The sequence below is a fragment of the Grampus griseus genome (genome assembly GCF_964374135.1).
Source record: "Grampus griseus genome assembly, chromosome: 1".
Classification (NCBI taxonomy): domain Eukaryota; kingdom Metazoa; phylum Chordata; class Mammalia; order Artiodactyla; family Delphinidae; genus Grampus; species Grampus griseus.
Genome location: NC_139017.1, coordinates 139,148,790 through 139,170,278, shown reverse-complemented (window position 1 = coordinate 139,170,278; position 21,489 = coordinate 139,148,790). Strand labels below are relative to the sequence as shown.

Below are 21,489 nucleotides of genomic sequence, written 5' to 3'. Positions count from 1 at the left end.
TACGGAGATGTGGATCTGAGGTTATTTTTCCAGCTTCATTCCTCAAGATCCAAAAGTAGGTGGTGGATGGTATATTACTTGTATAATTCTTTATACTAATCCAGGAAATGAGTTGAACCACTTATCTTTAAATTCTGATTGTTCAAGAACAAAAATACATGTGAAGGAATTTACCTACAAAGAAAAGAGGCGTTAGGCTTCCTACATTGAGAGAGGCCGGAGTGAATCTTTCAGAAATTATTGAGACAAATGAAGGCTATTTCAGTAGAAAATGCTGCTGTGCCACCCACTCTCCCATTCTCCCTGTCTTTCCACCAGTTGTATCCAGAAAGCCATTTTCAACAGAAGATTTGGCAGGTGACGCAGTTGTTGCCTGGTTGCCTTTCAGACTTTTCTGGGTAAAAGATCCTAAGGGAGCTTGGGGACTGTCTGCTGACCCAGCTGCTCACATCCTGTATCTATTTAAAAATTTGGGGAAAAGCCAGAGGAATGAACTTCATATAACTCTGTGTTATTTTTATTTCCAGGAAGGGGAGCAGTTTGTGAAGAAAATCGGTGGTATTTTTGCCTTCAAGGTGAAGGACGGCCCTGGAGGTAAAGAAGCCACCTGGGTGGTGGACGTGAAGAATGGCAAAGGATCAGTGCTCCCTAACTCAGGTCAGTGCAGTGATGACTTCATTTGTAGGAGTACTGACAAGTTCACAAAGAAAAATGGGGGCCTGCTTTGGTGTTTTCCAAAAGGGCTGGCTTTAGAGTTCCAGGACCTTGTTAAAGAACTGGGGAATCCTTGGGAACAGGAATAGGTCACAGCTGCTTCCTCCCAAAGACGGGAAGGCTCCATCACTGTCACCAGCCATAGGCTTTGGAATTAAACAGACTTGGGTTTGGAGTCCTGGTCCTGCCACTCACAGATTCTGGCCTTGAACAAATTATTTCACTTCTCTGAGCTTTGTTTTTTTCATTTGTAAATGGGAATAATAAATGGTACCTATTTCATAGGGTCACGTGAGGATTAAGAGCATTATCTCCTGATTAGCCTGTGAAGCATATGCTTCAGTGTATGGTTATGTGTCCTCAGAAGACCTGTCTGTACTCACTGCCTCCACTTCTCTCACCCAGTCTTTCTCTCACCCATTCCAGTCAGCTTTGGTCCTCATTATTATCCCAGAACTGTTCTTGTCAAGGTCAGGTAACCGCCATGTTGGTAAATTGAGTGGTTAATTCCCAGCCCTCATAATTATATTATTCTTCCAGGCTTTCTTCTTACCTACTGGCTGTTCCTTCTTGGCCTCTGTCCCTTTTTTTTTCTGCATCTCTAAAAGTCTAAATGTTGGAGTGCTCTAAGGCTCAGTTCTATCTCCATTTAGTCCCTGGGACTCTCATCTAGTTTCATGCTTTTAAAACCGTCTCTACACTGATGACTCCCAGGTATCTTCAGTGTGAACTCAGCTACTGAACTCCAAGGTGTGTATCCAGCTGCATAATTGACAAGTTTACTTGGATCCTTAGTAGGCATCTCAAGGCTAACATGTATGAAATTGAACTGCTGATCTTCCTCCCACTCCCCTTTAATTATGTTCTCCTCGAACTGTCTTCTGCATCTTGCTAAATTGCTCCTCTGTCTTACCAGTTCCTCAGTCTAAAACCCTTGAAGTCATGCTTAGCTCTTCTTTTTTTTTTTTAATTGAAGTATAGTTGATTTACAATGGTGTGCCAATCTCTGCTGTACAGCAGAGTGACTCAGTTATACACATATACACGTGCTTTTTTTAATATTCTTTTCCATTATGGTTTATCCCAGGAGTTTGGATATAGTCCCCTGTACTATACAGTAGGAGCTGTTGTTTATCCATTCTAAATGTAATAGTTTGCATCTACCTTGGCTCTTCTTTTTCTCACACTCTACAGTGTAATCCGCCAGCAAATTCCATCCTATACTACTACCACCTTGGTCCTCCATCATTTTTTGCCTGGTCTCCCTGTTTCTAACCTTCTGCCCTGTTTCTGTACACACCAGCTGGAGTGATCATTTTAAAACTCAAGTCAGCTCACAGGGTAAAAACCAGGGTTCTTATAATCACACCACATGATCTGGCCCTAGTCTTCTCTGTCTTATTATACTCTCCCTCACTTTGCTCCAGTTACACTGGCCTCCTTGCTATTGCTTGAACGTGGGCGTTCGCAGTTCAGGGGCTTTCTACTGCCTGGAGTCGTCATCCCTCACATATCCTCATGGCTTGTTCTCCCATTTCCTTTGGTTTTTGCCCAAATGTCACCTTCTCAGTGAGCCTTTCCCCAACCACACTTCTAAATCACACCCCCATTACCATTCCCTATTGTCCTTCTCTGCCTTATTTTTCTTTATAGCACTTACCGCCATCTGATACCATATCTTATTTCTTTACTTATCGTCCATCCCCCCCACTTGAGTTGTAAGCTGCATGAAGGCAGAGCTTTGTGCCTCTTAGGTTCACTGCTGCATTCACAGTGCCTAGAATAGTACCTGTCACATGGTAGGCCTTCAGTAAAATAAATAAATAAAAAGTGAACAGCAGAATGAATGAATGATGCTCAGTAAGTGGTAGCTGTATTGTATGTTATGTTTCTCTTGGAGAGAGCCTGGTGCGATTAAGAGATGGGATGGATAGGAACTAGCGTTTTAGAGGGCTATACTATGAACTTTGAAAACGATTTTATATATAATCAATCCCTTAAATCTTTTTGAGTAGAAAAGTGAAAGTCAGAGCTTTCTAAATACTCTGCTGTTTTAGAGGATGAAGCTGGTGTATTCGACCTGATGAATTAGAAATGAAGAAATCAGAAGCAGAGAGAGCAATTAGGAGGATGGATGGTACCACCATCTAAGTAAGCAAAAAGGATAGCCGAGTGTTGGCAGTGAGAAAAAAGGATGTTGTTACATGGTAGTTGCTAGGGGTGTTTGGGGTGAAGTTGATGGTACTTGGAAGCTGTGAAGGAGAAGGAGATATATCAAAGATGGTAGAGTTTGTTACTGCTACATTACTGGGGAAGGTCCTGGAGGAGACAATGTCATCAGGAGCACAGGTGGAAGGAGGGTTAGCCTTAACAAGGAGGGATGGATACTTCTTCCTCTAAGAGGGGGTAGATAAATATTCAGGGGCATTTTGAGGTACAGAGGGGTTTGGCAGAGATCCTGGAATAGAGTTTAGAGCTTGGAGAAAGGAGAAGATGTTAAGAGCAGTGTTATATGTACTGTTGAATAAGGAATCAACTAGAGATTAATGAAGGAAAAGCTGAGTGGTAGTAAGGGCATCTGGTGTGGGCAGCATTTTTTTTTCTCAAAATGAGTGGGCAGAAAAATAACTATGTTTACATTCTGTGAGCTGCCATCTAACATGATGTACGAAGAAAAACTAAATGCTTCATCTAGATTCTAGCTTTTAGAAATAAAAAGAACTTTGGGGAAATAATGCCAATTTTTTTAAAAGACTGAATGTTAATGGTTACTTCAGGATTATATATTGACATGTCTAGACAGATGTCAAGTTGATATTTTTTTAAGTTTTTATTTTTCTTTAATTTTTATTTTTATTGGAGTATAATTGCTTTACAATGTTGTGTTAGTTTCTGCTGTACAATGAAGTGAATCACCTATATGTATAAATATATCCTCTCCCTCTTGGACCTCCCACCCACCTAGGTCATCACAGAGCATCAGGCTGAGCTCCCTGTGCTATACAGCAGGTTCCCACTAGCTATCCCTTTTATACATGGTAGTGTATTTATGTCAAACCTAATCTGCCAATTCATCCCACCCTCCCTTTACCCCCCGGTGTCCACATGTCTGTTCTGTATGTCTGCGTCTCTATTCCTGCCCTGCAGATACGTTCATCTGTACCATTTTTCTAGATTCCACATATATGTGTTAATATACGATATTTGTTTTTCTCTTTCTGACTTCACCCTGTATGACTGACTCTGGGTCCATCCACATCTCTACAAATGACCCAATTTTGTTCCTTTTTATGGTTGAGTTATATTCCATTATATATACGTACCACATCTTCTTTATCCATTTATCTGTTGATGGACATTTAGGTTGCTTCCATGTCCTGGCTATTGTAAATAGTGCTACAGTGAACATTGGGGTACATGTGACTTTTGTTTTTAATGTAACTTTTTTTTTTAACTTATTTTATTTTTTTGGCAGCGTTGGGTCTTCATTGCTGCACACGGGCTTTTTCTCTAGTTGTGGTGAGCGGTGGCTACTCTTCGTTGTGGTGCACGGGCTTCTCTTTGTGGTGGCTTCTCGTTGCAGAGCACGGGCTCTAAGCACGTGGGCTTCAGTATTTGTGGCATACGGGCTCAGTAGTTGTGGCTCATGGGCTCTAGAGCTCAGGCTCAGTAATTGTGGTGCATGGGCTTAGTTGCTCCGCAGCATGTGGGATCTTCCCAGACTAGGGCTCGAACCTGTTACCCCTGCATTGGCAGGTGGATTCTTAACCACTGCACCACCGGGGAAGCCCACATGTGACTTTTTGAATTATGGTTTTCTAAGGGTATATGCGCAGTGGTGGGATTGCTGGGTCATATGGTAGTTCGATTTTTAGTTTTTTAAGGAACCTCCATACTGTTCTCCACAGTGGCTGTATCAATTTACATTCCCACCAACAGTGCAAGAGGGTTTCCTTTTCTCCACACCCTCTCCAGCATTTATTGTTTATAGATTTTTTGATGATAGCCATTCTGACTGGTGTGAGCTGATATATCTCATTGCAGATTTGATTTGAATTTCTCTAATAATTAGTGATGTTGAGTATCTTTTCATGTGCCTCTTGGTCATCTGTATGTCTTCTTTGGAAAAATGTATGTTTAGGTCTTCCGCCCATTTTTTGATTGGCTTGTTTGTTTTCTTGATATTGAGCTGCATGAGTTGTTTGTATATTTTGGAGGTTAATCCTTTGTCCATTGCATCATTTGCAAATATGTTCTCCCAATCTGAGGGCTGTCTTTTCGTCTTATGTTTTCCTTTGCTGCACAAAAGCTTTTAAGTTTAATTTAGGTTCCATTTGCTTATTTTTGTTTTTATTTTCGTTATTCTAGGAGGTGGGTCAAAAAAGATCTTGCTGTGATTTATGTCAAAGAGTGTTTTTCCTATGTTTTCGTCTAAGAGTTTTGTAGAGTCTCGTCTTACATTTAGGTCTTTAATCCATTTTGAGTGTATTTTTGGGTATGGTGTTAGGGAGTGTTCTAATTTCATTCTTTTATATGTAGCTGTCCAGTTTTCCCAGCACCACTTATTGAAGAGGCTGTCTTTTCTCCATTGTATATTCTTGCCTCCTTTGTCATATATTAGTTGACCATAGGTGTGTGGGTTTATCTCTGGGCTTTCTATCCAGTACCGTTGATCTATATTTCTGTTTTTTGTGCCAGTACCATACTGTCTTGATTACTGTAGCTTTGTAGTATAGTCTGAAGTTGGGGAGCCTGATTCCTACAGCTCTGTTTTTCTTTCTCAAGATTGCTTTGGCTATTTGGGGTCTTTTGTGTTTCCATACAAATTGTAAATTTTTTTGTTCTAGTTCTGTGAAAAATGCCCTTGGTAATTTGATAGGGATTGCATTGCATCTGTAGATTGCTTTGGGGAGTATAGCCATTTTCACAATATTGATTCTTCTAATCCAAGAACATGGTATATTTCTCCATCTGTTTGTGTCATCTTTGATTTCTTTCATCAGTGTTTTATAGTTTTCTGAGTACAGGTTTTTTGTCTCCTTAGGTAGATTTATTCCTAGGTATTTTATTCTTTTTGTTGTGATGGTAAATGGGATTGTTTCCTTAATTTCTCTTTCTGCTCTTTTGTTGTTAGTGTATAGGAATGCAAGAGATTTCTGTGCATTACTTTTGTATCCTGCAACTTTACCACATTCATTGATTAGTTCTAGTAGTTTTCTGGTGGCATCTTTAGGATTTTCTATGTGTAGTATCATATCATCTGCAAACAGTGACAGTTTTACTTCTTCTCTTCCAATTTGTATTCCTCTTATTTCTTTTTCTTCTCTGATTGCTATGGTAGGACTTCCAATACTATGTTGAATAAGAGTGGTGAGAGTGGACATCCTTGTCGTGTTTCTGATCTTAGTGGAAATACTTTCAGTTTTTCACCATTGAGAATGATGTTTGCTGTGAGTTTGTTATATATGGCCTTTATTACATTGAGGTGTTTTCCCTCTCTGCCCACTTTCTGGGGAGTTTTTATCATAAATGGGTGTTGAATTTTGTCAAAAGCTTTTTCTGCATCTATTGAGATGATCATATGGTTTTTATTCTTCAATTTGTTAATGTGGTGTATCACATTGATTTGTGTATATATATATATGTATATATATTTTAGTTTATAACAACAACAATTTTTAATGGAAGCACAATATAAAAAGATCTAAATTGTGACATAAAAAAACATAAAAGGAGGGTAAGAGAAAGGTAGAGTTTTGTGTGTAATCGAAGTTAAATTGTTATCAACATAAAAAAGACTGTTATATCTATAAGCTATTTTATGTAAGCCTCGTGGTAACCGCAAAGCAATAACTTACAGTAAATTCACAAAAATAACAAAAAGGGAATCAAAGCATACCACTACAGAAAATATGATTGTGTATATTGAAGAATCCTTGCATCCCTGGGATAAATCCCACCTGATGATGGTGTATGACCCTTTTAATGGGTTGTTGCATTCTGTTTGCTAGTATTTGTTGAGGATTTTTGCATCTATATTTATCAGTGATCTTGGTCTTTAATTTTCTTTTTTTGTAGTATCTTTGTCTGGTTTTGATTTCAGGGTGATGGTGGCCTCGTAGAATGAGTTTGGGAGCATTCCTTCCTCTGCAGTTTTTTGGAAGAGTTTGGGGAAGATAGGTGTTAGCTCTTCTCTAAATGTTTGATAGAATTCACCTCTGAAGCCATCTGGTCCTGGACTTTTTGTTTGTTGGAAGATCTTTAGTTATAATTTCAATTTCACGACTTGTGATTGGTCTGTTTATATTTTCTAATTCCTTCTGGTTCAGTCTTGGAGAGTTTTTTCTTTCCAAGAATTTGTCCATTTCTTCCAGGTTGTCCATTTTAATGGCATATAGTCGTCATTGCAGTCTTATGATCCTTTGTATTTCTGTGGTGTCAGTTGTAATTTCTCCTTTTTCATTTCTAATTTTATTGATTTGAGTCCGCTCCCTTTTTTACTTGATGAGTCTGGCTAAAGGTTTATCAATTTTTTTTTTTATATTCTCAAAGAACCAACTTTTAGTTTTACTGATCTTTGCTGTTGTTTTCTTTGTTTCTATTTCATTTATTTCTGCTTTGATCTTTATGATTTCTTTCCTTCTACTGACTTTGGGTTTTCTTTGTTCTTCTTTCTCTAGTTGTTTCAAGTATAGGATTAGATTGTTTATTTGAGATTTTCTTGTTTCTGGAGGTGCGATTGAATTGCTATAAACTTCCCTCTTAGAACTGCTTTAGCTGCATCCCATATGTTTTGGGTTGTCATGTTTTCATTGTCATTTGTTTCTATGTATTTTTTAATTTCCTCTTTGACTTATTCAGTGATCTCTTGGTTATTTAGCAATGCAGTGTTTAGCCTCCATGTATTTGTGTTTTTTACAGTTTTTTTTTTCCTGTAATTGATTTCTAACCTCATAGTGTTGTGGTCAGAAAAGATGTTTGATATGATTTCAATTTTCTTAAATTTTCCAAGGCTTGTTTGTGACCCAAGTTGTGATCTATCCTGGAGAATGTTCCATGTGCACTTGAGAGGAAAGTGTATTCTGCCACTTGCGGGTGGAATGTCCTATAAATAGCAATTAAATCTATCTGGTCTGTTGCATCATTTAAAACCTGTGTTTCCTTATTTATTTTCATTTTGGATGATCTGTCCATTGTTGTAATTGGGTGTAAAGGTCCCCCACTATTATTGTGTTAGTCTTGATTTCCCCTTTTATGGCTGTTAACATTTGCCTTATGTATTGAGGTGCTCCTATGTTGGGTGCATAAACATTTATAATTGTTATACTTACTTCTTGGATTGATCCCTCGATCATTATGTAGGGTCCTTCCTTATCTCTTTAACAGTCTTTATTTTAAAGTCTATTTTATCTGATATGAGTATTGCTCCTGCAGCTTTCTTTTGATTTCCATTTCCATGGAATATCTTTTTCCATCCCCTCACTTTCAGTCTGTATGTGTCCCTAGGTCTGAAGTGGTTTCTTGTAGACAGCATATATACGGGTCTTGTTTTTGTATCCATTCAGTGAGGCTGTGTCTTTTGGTTGGAGCATTTAATCCATTTTCATTTAAGGTAAGTATCGATATGTATGTTCCTATTACCATTTCCTTAATTGTTTTGGGTTTGTTTTTGTAGGTCTTTTTCTTCTCTTGTGTTTCCCACCTAGAGAAGTTCCTTTAGCATTTGTTGTAAAGCTGGTTTGGTGGCGCTGAATTGTCTTATAGCTTTTGCTTGTCTGTAAAGCTTTTGATTTCTCCATCAAATCTGAATGAGATCCTTGCTGGGTAGAGTAATCTTGGTTGTAGGTTTTTCCCTTTCATCACTTTAAATATATCCTGCCACTCCCTTCTGGCCTGCAGAGTTTCTGCTGAAAAATCAACTGATACCCTTATGGGGATGCCCTTGTATGTTATTTTTTGCTTTTCCCTTGCTGCTTTTAATTTTTTTTGTTGTTTTTTTGATTTAATTTTTGTTAGTTGGATTATTATGTGTCTTGGTGTGTTTCTCCTAGGATTTATCCTGAAGGGACTTTCTGTGCTTCCTGGACTTGGTTTGCTATTTCCTTTCCCATGTTGGGGAAGTTTTCAACTATAATCTCTTCAAATGTTTTCTCAGACCCTTTCTCTTTCTGTTCTTCTTCTGGGACCCCTATAATTCAAATGTTGGTGCGTTTAATGTTGTCCCAGAGGTCTCTAGGACCGTCCTCAATTCTTTTCATTCTTTTTTCTTTATTCTGCCCCTTGGCAGTTATTTCCACAATTTTGTCTTCCAGCTCACTTATTTGTTCTTCTGCCTCAGTTTTTCTGCTATTGATTCCTTCTAGTATATTTTTCATTTCAGTTATTGTGGTGTTCATCACTGTTTGTTCTTTAGTTCTTCTAGGTCTTTGTTAACATTTCTTGTATTTTCTGGATCCATGCCTCCATCCTGTTTCTGTGATTTTGGATAATCTTTTTTTTTAATTAATTAATTTATTTATTTTTGGCTGCATTGCGTCTTTACTGCTATGCACAGGCTTTCCCTTATTGCAGTGAGTGGGGGCTATTCTTCATTGTGGTGCGCAGGCTTCTCATTGCAGTGGCTTCTCTTGTTGCGGAGCACAGGCTCTAGGCACGTGAGCTTCAGTAGTCGTGGCACACGGGCTCAGTAGTTGTGGGTCATGGGTTCCAGAGCGCAGGCTCATTTGTTGTGGCACACGGGCTTAGTTGCTCCACTGCATATGAATCTGTGTCCCCTGCATTGGCAGGCGGATTCCTAACCACTGCACCACCAGGGAAGCCCCTGGATCATCTTTACTATCATTACTCTGAATTCTTTTTTCAGGTAGGTTGCGGAGCACGGGCTCTAGGCACGTGAGCTTCAGTAGTCTTGGCACACAGGCTCAGTAGTTGTGGGTCATGGTCTCCAGAGCGCAGGCTCATTTGTTGTGGCACATGGGCTTAGTTGCTCCACGGCATATGAACCTGTGTCCCCTGCACTGGCAGGCGGATTCCTAATCACTGCACCACCAGGGAAGCCCCTGGATCATTTTTACTATCATTACTCTGAATTCTTTTTTCAGGTAGGTTGCCTATTTCCTCTTCATTTATTTGGTCTTGTAGGTTTTTACCTTACTCTTTCATCTGTAACATATTTTTTTGTCGTCTCATTTTTTTGATGGGTGGGGCTGTGTTCCTTCTTACTGGTTGTTTGGCCTGAGGCGTCCAGTGCTGGAGTTTTTACAGTTGGATAGAGCTGGATCTTGGTGCCGAGATGAGGACATCCGGGAGATCTCACTCTTATTAGTATTCCCTGAGGTCTGAGGTTCTCTGTTAGTCCAGTGGTTTGGACTCAGTGCTCTCACCACAGGAGCTCAGGGTTGACCTCTGGCCTGGGAACCAAGATCCCTTAAGGTGCACGGCGCAGCAAAAGAAAAAAAGAAAGGAGCAGTACAATAACAAAGAATAAAAGATAAAACTAGAAAAATTTTAAAGTTAGGAAAAAAATATATATAAGTGAAACAACAAGGTAAAACACAACCACAAACCCCCCCCCCCGAAAAAAAAAGAAAAATGGGCCAGAAAAGGCCTTGGCTGTGGGGGCAGAGCTTAGGTTGGGGTGGGGCCTATGCTCAGGATCCATGAGGCAGGAAAAGGCAGCATGGCTGGAGGGGGCCTCGGACAGTGGAGTTCAGAGGTAAGGCCCTGGGTGGGAGTGCAGGGCCGGGGTTTAGGCCCAGTGTAGCTGGAGGGGGCCTCGGAGGGCGGAGGATCTGGCCTGGGACCACAGTAGGCTCCCAGGTGCCCGAATGAGTGGGGGAAACGCTGGCCTAGTTCCCTTCCCATCCTCCCGGTCCCCGCTGATCCCCTCACTGTGAGTGGGCCCGTCCCGAGGGTGGAAACCCCACCCTTCCCCAGCCGCCCCTCAGTGCACCGGTCCCGTCTGGCCTCTACTCCCCACCCACGCCCTCAGGACCCGGGCGGCCAGAGGGGGTCTGGGAGGGCAGAGGATCATGCCCGGGACCTCAGTAGGCTCCCCAGGGCCCAAGTGGGTGGGGGAAATGCTGGCTGCCTTCCCTTCCGATCCTCTGGCCTCTCAAGGGTCTCTCCCCATCCCCGTTGCTCCCCTCACCGTGGATGGGCTCCTTCAGGTGTGAGAACCCCTCCTCTCCCCCAGCCGTCTCTCAAGGGTGCCGGTCCCGTCCCACCTCCACTTCTCCTCCCTGCTCCCTCCCCGCCACGTCCCATCTGGTCATTCGGGGTTCCTCCCGTCCCTTTAGGTGTCCGTGGTTCCCCACCAGTACCTGGTAGGTGCCCTAGTTGTGAGGAGACGTGAACTCTGTGTCCTCGTACTCCTCCATCTTGACTCTGCCCCCAAGGAGATTTTTGGAGAAAAATTTTCCTGTTTTGTTGTTATTGTTTGTTTGTTTTGAAAGATTATATGCTTATGGAAACATATGGCAAATTTTCAGAAAAACCTTGCTCTCTGCATATGAACCCTGGCAGCGAGCTCTCCCCACATTAGGTGCCCCATCCCATACCTGAAGGGATTTTACCCTGAATTTCTGCTGAAACTGATACTTGTTGGCAGCTAGGAGTGGCGGTGAAATATGGACTTACCAGTAAAAGCTACCGTGGGAAATTGCCAGCTCCTTTTACATCAGCCAACAAATGACCATTTGTTAGAGATCAGCTATGTTAAAGCATTAATAACCTGTCCTAGTTTGAACTGGCATCTTAAAGAGAATTGCTAGATCTTTTGACATGTACATACTGTTGAGAGGTTTACTTTCTGTTAGCAAAGTAAGATTTACTTAAATGTATTTCATTTGCTTATATTCTAAGAATTTGGTAATGATACAGATGGTTATGTCAAGGACTTTTAGGCTTTGTGCATTTTTCCATAATCTTTTCTTGCTGCCTGGTGTTTCTCCATGAATTCGGCCCCTCCCTCCTCTCCTTTGAAATGACTCGCATATCTCCAGGAAGCCAACTTTAATTAATTTAACACGATATATTATTCTTTCATTCGTATATTCTTCCCTCTCAGCACCTGTTTGAGTTCTCAACCCTGCCCCTTAATGGGGAACATGATACAGAAGGCCTCAGAGTCTCTCATCCCCAAGGTACAGGGGAAAGAGCATAGCCTTTGGAGATACCGAAACCTGGGTTCAGACCTTGGCTCTGTCACTTACTAGGTATAAACCTTCCCTGAGTCCAGTTGTCTCATCTAGAAAATGGTGAGAATAATGTCTATCCATGGAGCTGTTGTGGGGATTAAATGAGATAAAAGGTATGTAAAGCCCCTAGCATGGTAAGTGCTCAGTAAATCATTGCTTCCTCCCCAACCCATATATTAAACATTAATTTTGCATAAACACATTGGAATTGTTTGTGACTCCTCAAAAGGACTAGGGGAGCTGAGAAAGCATCTGGGATACATCAGATGTGGATGAATTAGTGAAGGCTCAATTAAAACTGAGCTGTTGGGGCTTCCCTGGTGGCGCAGTGGTTGAGAGTCTGCCTGCCGATGCAGGGGACATGGGATCGTGCCCCGGTCCGGGAAGATCCCACATGCCGCGGAGTGGCTAGGTCCGTGAGCCATGGCCGCTGAGCCTGCGCATCCGGAGCCTGTGCTCCGCAATGGGAGAGGCCATAACAGTGAGAGGCCCGCATACCGCAAAAAAACAAAAACAAAAAACTGAGCTGTTGAATGTTTGTATTCTTCCTGTAACAGGGGGAAGCCATAGAGCTTAGGAGTTGGGAGCGTGGGCTTTGGCAGCAGGAATCTGCTTTCATACCTAGCTCAGCCACTTAGTAGCCGTGTGACCTTGGGCAAGTTGTTTGACCTCTCTGACCCTCATAGGGTTATTGTATGAGTCTAGGTATGTGAAGTAATCGGCATAGTGAGAGCTCAGTAAATGCTGATATAGTAACAGCAGCAGCAGCATTTATTTCCTAAAGTCACATTTTTATTGACTATGAGTCCTTTTTTTGGCATATTAGGATCTAATCCAATTATGAATGAAGTCCAGTTATCTCAATTTGCTAGCTTTTTTTCTCCCTGCTCTTTGATGTTATATATCTACAAGAGAACTGGATTTTCTAGGTTGTAAATACCTTAATTTTTAAGACTTCAGACCTTTTCTCAAGTAATAAGAGAAAATTTTGTTACAGGCAAAGATGGAGGGGCTATTGAATCACAGTCTTTTTATGGGCTATCCCTGCATTCTAAGACATATAATAAAAACTTTTATTTTCAATCTTGTTTTCGTTACTTAATAATATAGGCATGCTGTATTTTCATAGTTTACCCCCATCTTAGGCCATTTGGGCTGCTATATCGAACATACCACAGCCTGGGTAGCTTATAAACAACAGAAATTTACTTCTCACAGCTCTGGTGGCTGGAAGTCCTAGATAAAGGCATCAGTATGGTCCCGTTTGGTGAGGGCCCTCTTCCTGGTTCATAGCCAGTGCCTTCTTGCTGTGGGCTTATATCATGGAAGGAGCTAGGGGTCTCTCTGGAGCCTCTTTGTAAGGCATTAATCCCATTCATAAGGGCTCTACCCTCATGACCTTCCAAAGGCCCTCCCTACCAATACCATCACATCAGGCATTAGGATTTCAAAATACGAGTTTTGCGGGGGATACAAACAGTCAGACCGTAGCAACTCCTATCTTTTTTTATTAAGGCACAGATTATCTAACTATTGGGCCGTAATTTGATATTATTACTATTAGTGGTAGTAGTACTATTAGAGTACTATTGTTATAGTGATTGCCTGAAACACTGACTACTGAAAATTTTGATTTCTTGGTGAATTTTTCCTTTTGCACTTGTCCAAGGTAGACATTGCTGATTTAGCAATAAGATATTAGAGTCTTTGTGGTACGGCCTTTTTTGCATTATACTTTGGTTATACTACTAAAATTAATATTTTAAACCTATTTGCAGGGCAGGAATAGAGACGTAGATGAAGAGAACGGATATGTGGACACTGGGGAGATGGGGAGGGTGGGAGATTAGGATTGACATATATACACTACCGTGTGTAAAATAGATAGCTAGCTCGGTGCTTTGTGATGACCTAGATGGGTGGGATGGGGGGTGTGGGAGAGAGGTCCAAGAGGGAGGGGATATATGCATACATACAGCTGATTCACTTTGTTGTACAGCAGAAACTAACACAACATTATAAAGCAACTGTATTCCAATAAAAAAATGAATATTTTTAAAACTTTGTTTTTATATAGTAATACATACTTAAGTGCAAAAAAAATTGGGAAAGATAGAGAAACAAAATGAAAAAATTACTCTCCTATAATCCTACCATCTGTATCAGGGGTTGACAAATTATGACCTGTGGGCCAAATTCATCCCACCACCTGTTTTTTTTTGGGTTTTTTTTGTGTAAAAGTTTTCTGAAGTCTAGCCTGTAAGGAAGGGCATGAATCTGTAGTGTACAGCCTGATAAATGTTAACAAATGAACACATCTCCCAGATCAAGATGCATAATGTTGCCAGCACTGTAGAAACCTCCCTGACACCACCTCCCATCACTACCCACTCCCAAAAGGAACCACTATTCCAAATTCTGTCACCATAGGTTGATATTATTTATTTTGGAAATTCGTATAGCTGGAACCATACAATATTTACTCTTTTAGGTGTGGCTTCTTTCACTCAGCATTGTAAGATTTATTATATTGTTGCATGTAGCAGTAGTTCATTTTTACTATGTGAATACACCAGAATTTATTAATTCAGTTCATGGTTGCTGTATCTTCGCAGTTTTCCATTTTGTGGCCTTATGAATAAAGGTGTTACGAACATTCTCATATGTGTCTTTTAGTGGACACATGTACTTATTTCCATTTGGCATATAACCAGGAGTAGAAATGCTAAGTCATGAGCTACCAAATAGCCAGTTTTTTGATATGGATATACTATTCTACAGTCTCTTCCATATTATATGAGAGTGGTTGAGGGTCTGCCTGCTAGTGCAGGGCACGCGGGTTTGAGCCCTGGTCTGGGAAGATCCCACATGCCGCGGAGCAACTAGGCCCTTGAGCCACAACTACTGAGCCTACGCGTCTGGAGCCTGTGCTCTGCAACAAGAGAGGCCGCGACAGTGAGAGGCCCGCGCACCACGATGAAGAGTGGCCCCCACTTGCCACAACTAGAGAAAGCCCTCGCACAGAAACAAAGACCCAACACAGCCAAAAATAAATTAATTAATTAAAGTACCCTTAATTAAAAAAAAAAATGTCCTCATGTCCTTTTGTAATCAAACCCCTTCTCTCACCCTCAGGCCCTGGCAACCCCTGATCTGACTTCTGTCCCTGTAGTTTCACTTTTTCCAGAATGTCGTCGTAAACTGCAAGTGGAATCATACAGTATGCAGCTTTTTGAGCCTGCTTCTTTCATGTATTATCAGTAGTTTGTTCCTTTTTGTTGCTGAGTAGTTTATCCATTCACCAGCTGGAGTATATTTGGTTTCTTTCAGCTTTTGGCTATTTAAATAAAGCCACTATGAGCATCCGCATACAGGTTTTTGTGTGGATTTATGTTTTCATTTCTCTTCAGTAAACACCTAAGAATGGGATTGGCAGGTCATATGGCATGTGTATGTTTAGCTTTCTAGGAAATGTCCAGACTGTTGTCTAAAGTGGCTGTACCGTTTTTCAGTCCCTCCAGCATTGTTCTGACCTGCTAGTTGCTCCTCATCCTCACCAGCACTGGGTATTATCTTTTTTTTTTTAAGCCATTCATTCTAGTAGGTACGTTGTAGTATCTCAACTGTACTTTTAATTTGCATTTTCCTGATGACTAATGGAATTGAACACTGTTTCATGTGCTTTTTTTGACCATTTGGAGATCTTTTGTATTGTGCCTGTTTATGTTATTTGCCCACTTTTGTATTGAACTATCTAACCTTTTCTAATTGAGTGATAGGAGTTTTTTATATTTTCTGGATACAAATTCTCTGTTAGATCTGTGAGTTGCAAATATCTTATCCCTCTTGGTCTGCTACCTGTTTTGAAAATAGTTTTATTGGAATACAGCTACATTCATTTATGTATTCTATATGGCTGCTCTCGTGCTACAGGTGCAGAGTTGAGTAGTTGCAGTAGAGACCTAGTGGCCTGCAAGGCCTAAAATATTTAGTGTCTGATCCTTTACAGAAAAAGTTTGTTAACCCCTGGTCTAGATGACTTCATCTTCTAACAAATTACCACAAACTTAGTGGTTTAAAAAAACGCACACATTTATTTATTACCTCACAGCTTCCATGGGTAAGTTGGCTGAGGACAGCTTAGCTGGGTCCTCTGCATAGGGTGTCGCAGGCCGCGGTCAGGGTGTTGGCCAGGGCTGAGTTCTCATCTAGAGACTTGACTGGGGAAGTGGTTCGTGCCCAAGTTCACTGATGTTGCTGGAAGAATTAATTTCCTTGTAGCTGTGAGAATGATAGCTTTAGTTTTTTACTGGTTATTGGTCAGAGTCTGCCCTCAGCTCCTAAAGGTCAGTACCCTGCCATGTAGCCCTCTCCATATGCAGTATGCAGTTCACAGTATAGCATCTAGTTTATTCAAGGCCAGCAGGAGAGTGAGAGAGAGCCAGCAAGACAGAGTCTTATGCAGTGTAACAGAACACAGGAATGACAGCCCATCACCATTGCCACACTCTGCAGGCTAGAAGCAAGTCACAGGTCCTGCCCACACTTGAGAGTAGGGGATTATACAAAGGCATGAATACCAGAAGCCAGGGGTCACAGGGGTCACCTTAGAGTCTGTGTGCCACAGTAGCTATTATTAATATATTGGTCTCCAAGTTTACAGATGTTTTTTCTGTACATACATAATTGAATATCTGTTTTTAAGCAAAACTTGGGTCCATTTTTACAGTTTGTTTTGTAACTGGCTTATATAACAGTATCATGAAGAGTATAACATACGTATCTTTCCAGGTCAATAAAATGTAGATCCACATCGTCTAATGACTGCATTGTATCCCGTTACATGAATATACCATGATTTATTTAATAAATTCCCTCTTGTTAAATATTGAGGTTGCTTGTGATTTATGTCACATTTCACCAGGCTGCCATAGAGTGTATGTGAGTGCCCATTTGCCCACACTATTCTGGATGTGATTCTGTGGCAGTCAGTGGCTTTTGACTAAAATGTATACATGAAACTGAACACTCCCCATTTCTCCTTCCTTCTGCATGTCTGTGTTTTAGATAAGAAGGCCGACTGCACAATTACAATGGCTGACTCGGACTTACTGGCTTTGATGACTGGTAAAATGAATCCTCAGTCGGTAAGTATGATGGCGCTTATATCCTTTTCTTAGGTGGGTTTTAGCCCGTTTCACTTCATCACCTACCTCAACCTCATCCCATAAAGTGCAAAGTGGTAAAACCCACAAAACTCAGTGTTCCCCCAATGTTCACTTAACAAATGACAGTTGTGAAGCTAATGATGTGCCAGACAGTGTCCTGTGTGCTGGAAATGTCCAGATGTAGAAGAAATAGTTCCCATGCTCAGGGCGTCCACAATTTGGTACGAGACAGGTCTGCAAAAGAGTAAATGCAGGGCTTCCCTGGTGGTGCAGTCATTAAGAATCTGCCTGCCAATGCAGGGGACGCGGGTTTGAGCCCTGGTCCGGGAAGATCCCACATGCTGTGGAGCAGCTAAACCCATGCGCCACAACTACTGAGCCTGCACTCTAGAGCCCACGAGCCACAGCTGCTGAGCCCATGCACCACAACTACTGAAGCCCACATGCCTAAAGCCCGTGCTCTGCAACAAGAGAAGACACCGCAGTGAGAAGCCTGTGCACTGCGACAAAGAGTAACTCCCGCTCACCGCAGCTAGAGAAAGCCAGCGCACAACAACAAAGACCCAATGCAGCCAAAAATAAATAAATTAAATAAATAAATTTAGAAAAAAAACAACTTAAGAGTAAGTGCAGCCAAATATCCAAGGTGCCCTGCATTACTTGAGGTCAGGGAGGGTGGAGGGAGGAGAAGCCACATCTTCCCGGGCCATCGAGAAGGCTTCACAGAGGAAACGATGCTTGGCTGAGTCCTGGGAGTGATCAGGAGTTAGCAGTGCACAGATGGCGAGTAGGGGCCGTCAGACAGAAGGAGGGTCGGGTGTGAACAAAGGCATGATCTTTCACATTTCGTATCTTTGCCCGTGCTCTTTTTCTGGCCTGAGCTGTCCTTCCTTGACAAACTCCTTGCCTTTCAAAATGAACTTAGATGTTATGTCCAGAGACTTCCTACCACATTGTTGGGGAGCTATAGTCAGTCCCTCTTCTGGGCCACTTACTGGCCTGCTAGCCTGGCACTTGTCTCATTATACTAGTCATAATGTGCCTATCTCTTCCCTATTAGATTGTGTGTACCTCAAGGGAACAAAGCACATCTTGTTCATCTTTGTGTCTCCAGAACTTAGCATGATGCCTTGCGTTTTTGGGTTTTCACAATTAATTTGCATTTGTCTAAAATGTCTTTATGCCTTGTATAGATTTTCCAGGCCCCCAGATTGTCAAGGGTCTTCTTATACTCTTTAGTTGTACAGTGTGGAACAGACTTGATATACATTATCCATAGATAACACAAAGGAAGCTAAAATGCTGCTTTCCACTGTAACCTTATTTTTTTGTTGTTGCCTCAGCCTGATTTGTTTTAGGTCTTGTTCCTGTGGTACCCTGGTAATTTGAAAGATTGGATAAAACAACTAAATCTGACTCCTACTCGTATTCCTTTTAAAAATGCTTTTTCTAAGCAACTAAGCATATTTCAGCTGATGCGTCGACAAGTGAGAGACTTGCATCTGTGATGTTTCAACTGAATACACACTATTGACATTGACATTTCCACCCACTGTGCCCTCTCCAAAAATCTGGACAGAACAGAGGCCACCAATCTCGGAGTTGGCCGACGTCCTCCTTCCCACCCACCGCTGCTTACTCCACGGTGCACACCATGCACTTCCTTGGCAGTGTGGTCAGGCTTCGCACTCGTTCTCTCAGTTTATCTGTTTACCACCCATTTTGGGGAGTGAAGTGTCAGCTTACTTTTCCTGAACACCTGTTAGCACCCAAAGGAATTAAAGATAAAAATAGGAGACGTTTCTGTTAATGTGCTAATGGCCTTCCCTTATGCTCAGCAGAAGATTTGACTGGAAACCATTAAATGCAGTGGAAATTATAATTTCAGTGTTTGGCTACGGTTGAAACAAAGCAATGTGCTCTCCAGAAGAAAGCAAATGTAGAACACCTTAGGGGCCAGATTTAAATGCCTCTTATGTTCGGATTCTCTAAAAAGTGAAGACTCATTTTTCTCTGTAATAATTATTAAGTGAAAAGTCATTTCCTCTTTTAATTAAGAAAAGGGAAATATGGTGAGTTTCTCTTCTAGGTACTACTGGTCCATATTTTTAAAGGACATATGTTAAATATATTGTGTTCTGAGACACCTGACCTTAAAGTCATCAGACAGAAGGCTGTGTGCCATATAGAAAGAAATATTTAGTTTGTCCAGACAGAGGAGGAAAAAAAAAAAGGCATTAGTCACCCTCACCAGAAGGTGTAGAGAAAGCAGAGCTCTGAGATTTCCTATGGATGAGGCAGAAGAGCCCCTCACTGCTTCATGAATATACTTGTTAGGAAGCTAAGACTACCAGAACTTTTCCTGTAGCTTTTCCTTATTTTAAGAATTGAGTTGAAAGACTGAGATCGTAGCAGGGAAATCATGCTATGTTCCCAATTTTGCTATTTCTTTAAAGTTTTCCTGGGATTTTGTTACATGATAAATTTAGCAAACATCATGTGATCTAATCCCAGGCAGTTGTTAAATGGAACAAACTGTGGCTCTGCACTTGGGATTGGTTTGATTCTTCTTATTGAGCCAAAGATTAACACAGGCACCTCAGTCTCAGCAGTCTGCCTGGCCTCCCTCTGTAGGGAATAAATCTTTATCACGTAGACCAAAAAGAGGGAGAAAAATGGTGACATTTCATCTGCATTGTATTGAATCCCAAGAGTTCATAAGTGTGTTATGCATGTGCTTTCTCTCCCTGCTAGCAGACCCACTGAACAAATGTGTAATGGTTTTAAACAAAATCGGTCTAGTATGAATCCACTCTGCCTAATATTTGGAAAACGTACCACCTGTGAGGAAGGCAGGTAAAGGCAGACTCGATTTTTAAGAGAACACATTTGGGAAAGATGTGCCTTTTGACGGCTCTGTGTAAAGCATGACTTTCACAAATGCGTCCTTTTGAAGACTCTGGTTCTAAATCTATTCCTGAAAGCCAAGTTTCATATTTTGAAGAAAGTTGAAGAAACCTGGATAAATAAATCATCTCAGGGCTGGATAGTCTAGAAATATCAGCAGTCTCAAAACAAAAAACACCAAATGATAAATTTTCTTTCTTCTTCCTCACAGGCCTTCTTTCAAGGTAAATTGAAAATCACTGGCAACATGGGTCTGGCTATGAAGTTACAAAACCTTCAGCTTCAGCCAGGCAAAGCTAAGCTGTGAAGAACTCTCTCTGCCTACCTTTGAAAATCAAGATGAGATACATAGATATATGTCCACATATTTCATTGTCAGAACTTAGATCGAAACTACACATTGGCAAATAGCGTATTTGTTTTTAAATGGGTGCGACCAATCCTGTTTTCCCTAAGCTCTGGGTGACTAGAACCTGATGATGTACTACTGCTTTGCTGAATCGCATACAACTGTGCATTACAAAGTTAATATGGTAATTATGGTTTGGGGTAAAATTGAGTTTTAGAATAAAATTAGGAATAGCAAAATCCAAAAACTATGTAAACGAAAGCTCTCATTTTGCTTATAAAGTATATTTGAGGATTATTCTGCTGAAGATTCAATTTAATTCAGTTTTCCTTGGGAGAACTAGGGAAGAAACAGGATACCAGTAGCTGGCCAGTAATTAGTGTTGTGCACTTAATGACCTTAATCTGTTTTCCATTGATAATTTTTAAAATTCTGTACTGGGATGTTTTTTTAAAAAAATCTTCACAGTTTTGCATTTCATGCCATCAAAACAGTATTTTCTTCCCAAATCAAAGAAATATGATCAAAGCTTGGGAGAAAAAATATATAGCTGAACACAGGCCTATTTTTTAAAACAAAAATATTTTTAAGTGAGTTTCCTTCCTGGAAAAAAATCAGTGTATTAGAATCATAAACACTGTTGTTAAAAATAATTGAACAAATAAAGTTTGCTTTGAGATGCACAGTTTTCAAATTATAATCTCGTATTAATTTAATTTGTAAAACTCTCCTTCCTTTGTTATAATTTTCCCTTTTCATATGTTTAGTTTAACAAGCCACATTTAATTTACCTTCCTAGTTTTTTTTTATTCAATTTAAAGGAATATTGCTTTTTATTCCTTTTTGTTTTTAAAGGTAAATTTCATACCAGACTTTGGCATGTGATGTGTTTTCCCTACTTTTACCTTCCTAGTTTTTCTAATGTTAATGTTATTTCTAATAACTCGGTAAGATATGGGGTAGAGTAATGTTTTTGGAAGAATGTTTAATAGAAAATTAAAATAGCTCTTCCTCATCTCCTTTGTTTTTATTGTGTATGTTCTTTTTGTTCAGGGTTTTCTAAATGATGGAGAGTAAGAGAAACATTGGGGATTTACGATCTGTGTTATCTAGACTACTATCTACTGGTTACTTTGGCATAATCAATCACTAG

At 40.7% G+C, this 21,489-nt stretch overlaps 1 protein-coding gene across 1 annotated transcript in view; it reads left to right on the top strand.

Annotated features, from left to right (window-relative positions):
* The window catches only part of SCP2 (sterol carrier protein 2), a 164,231-nt gene extending 143,195 nt beyond the window's left edge, over positions 1 to 21,036 (top strand). The window contains exons 14-16 of the mRNA XM_082665984.1: positions 528 to 657; positions 16,980 to 17,059; positions 20,199 to 21,036. Of these exons, the coding sequence (XP_082522110.1) occupies positions 528 to 657; positions 16,980 to 17,059; positions 20,199 to 20,294 (306 nt within the window). The 3' untranslated portion in view covers positions 20,295 to 21,036. The remainder of the gene's footprint in view (positions 1 to 527; positions 658 to 16,979; positions 17,060 to 20,198) is intronic.
* The last annotated feature ends 453 nt before the right edge of the window (positions 21,037 to 21,489 follow it).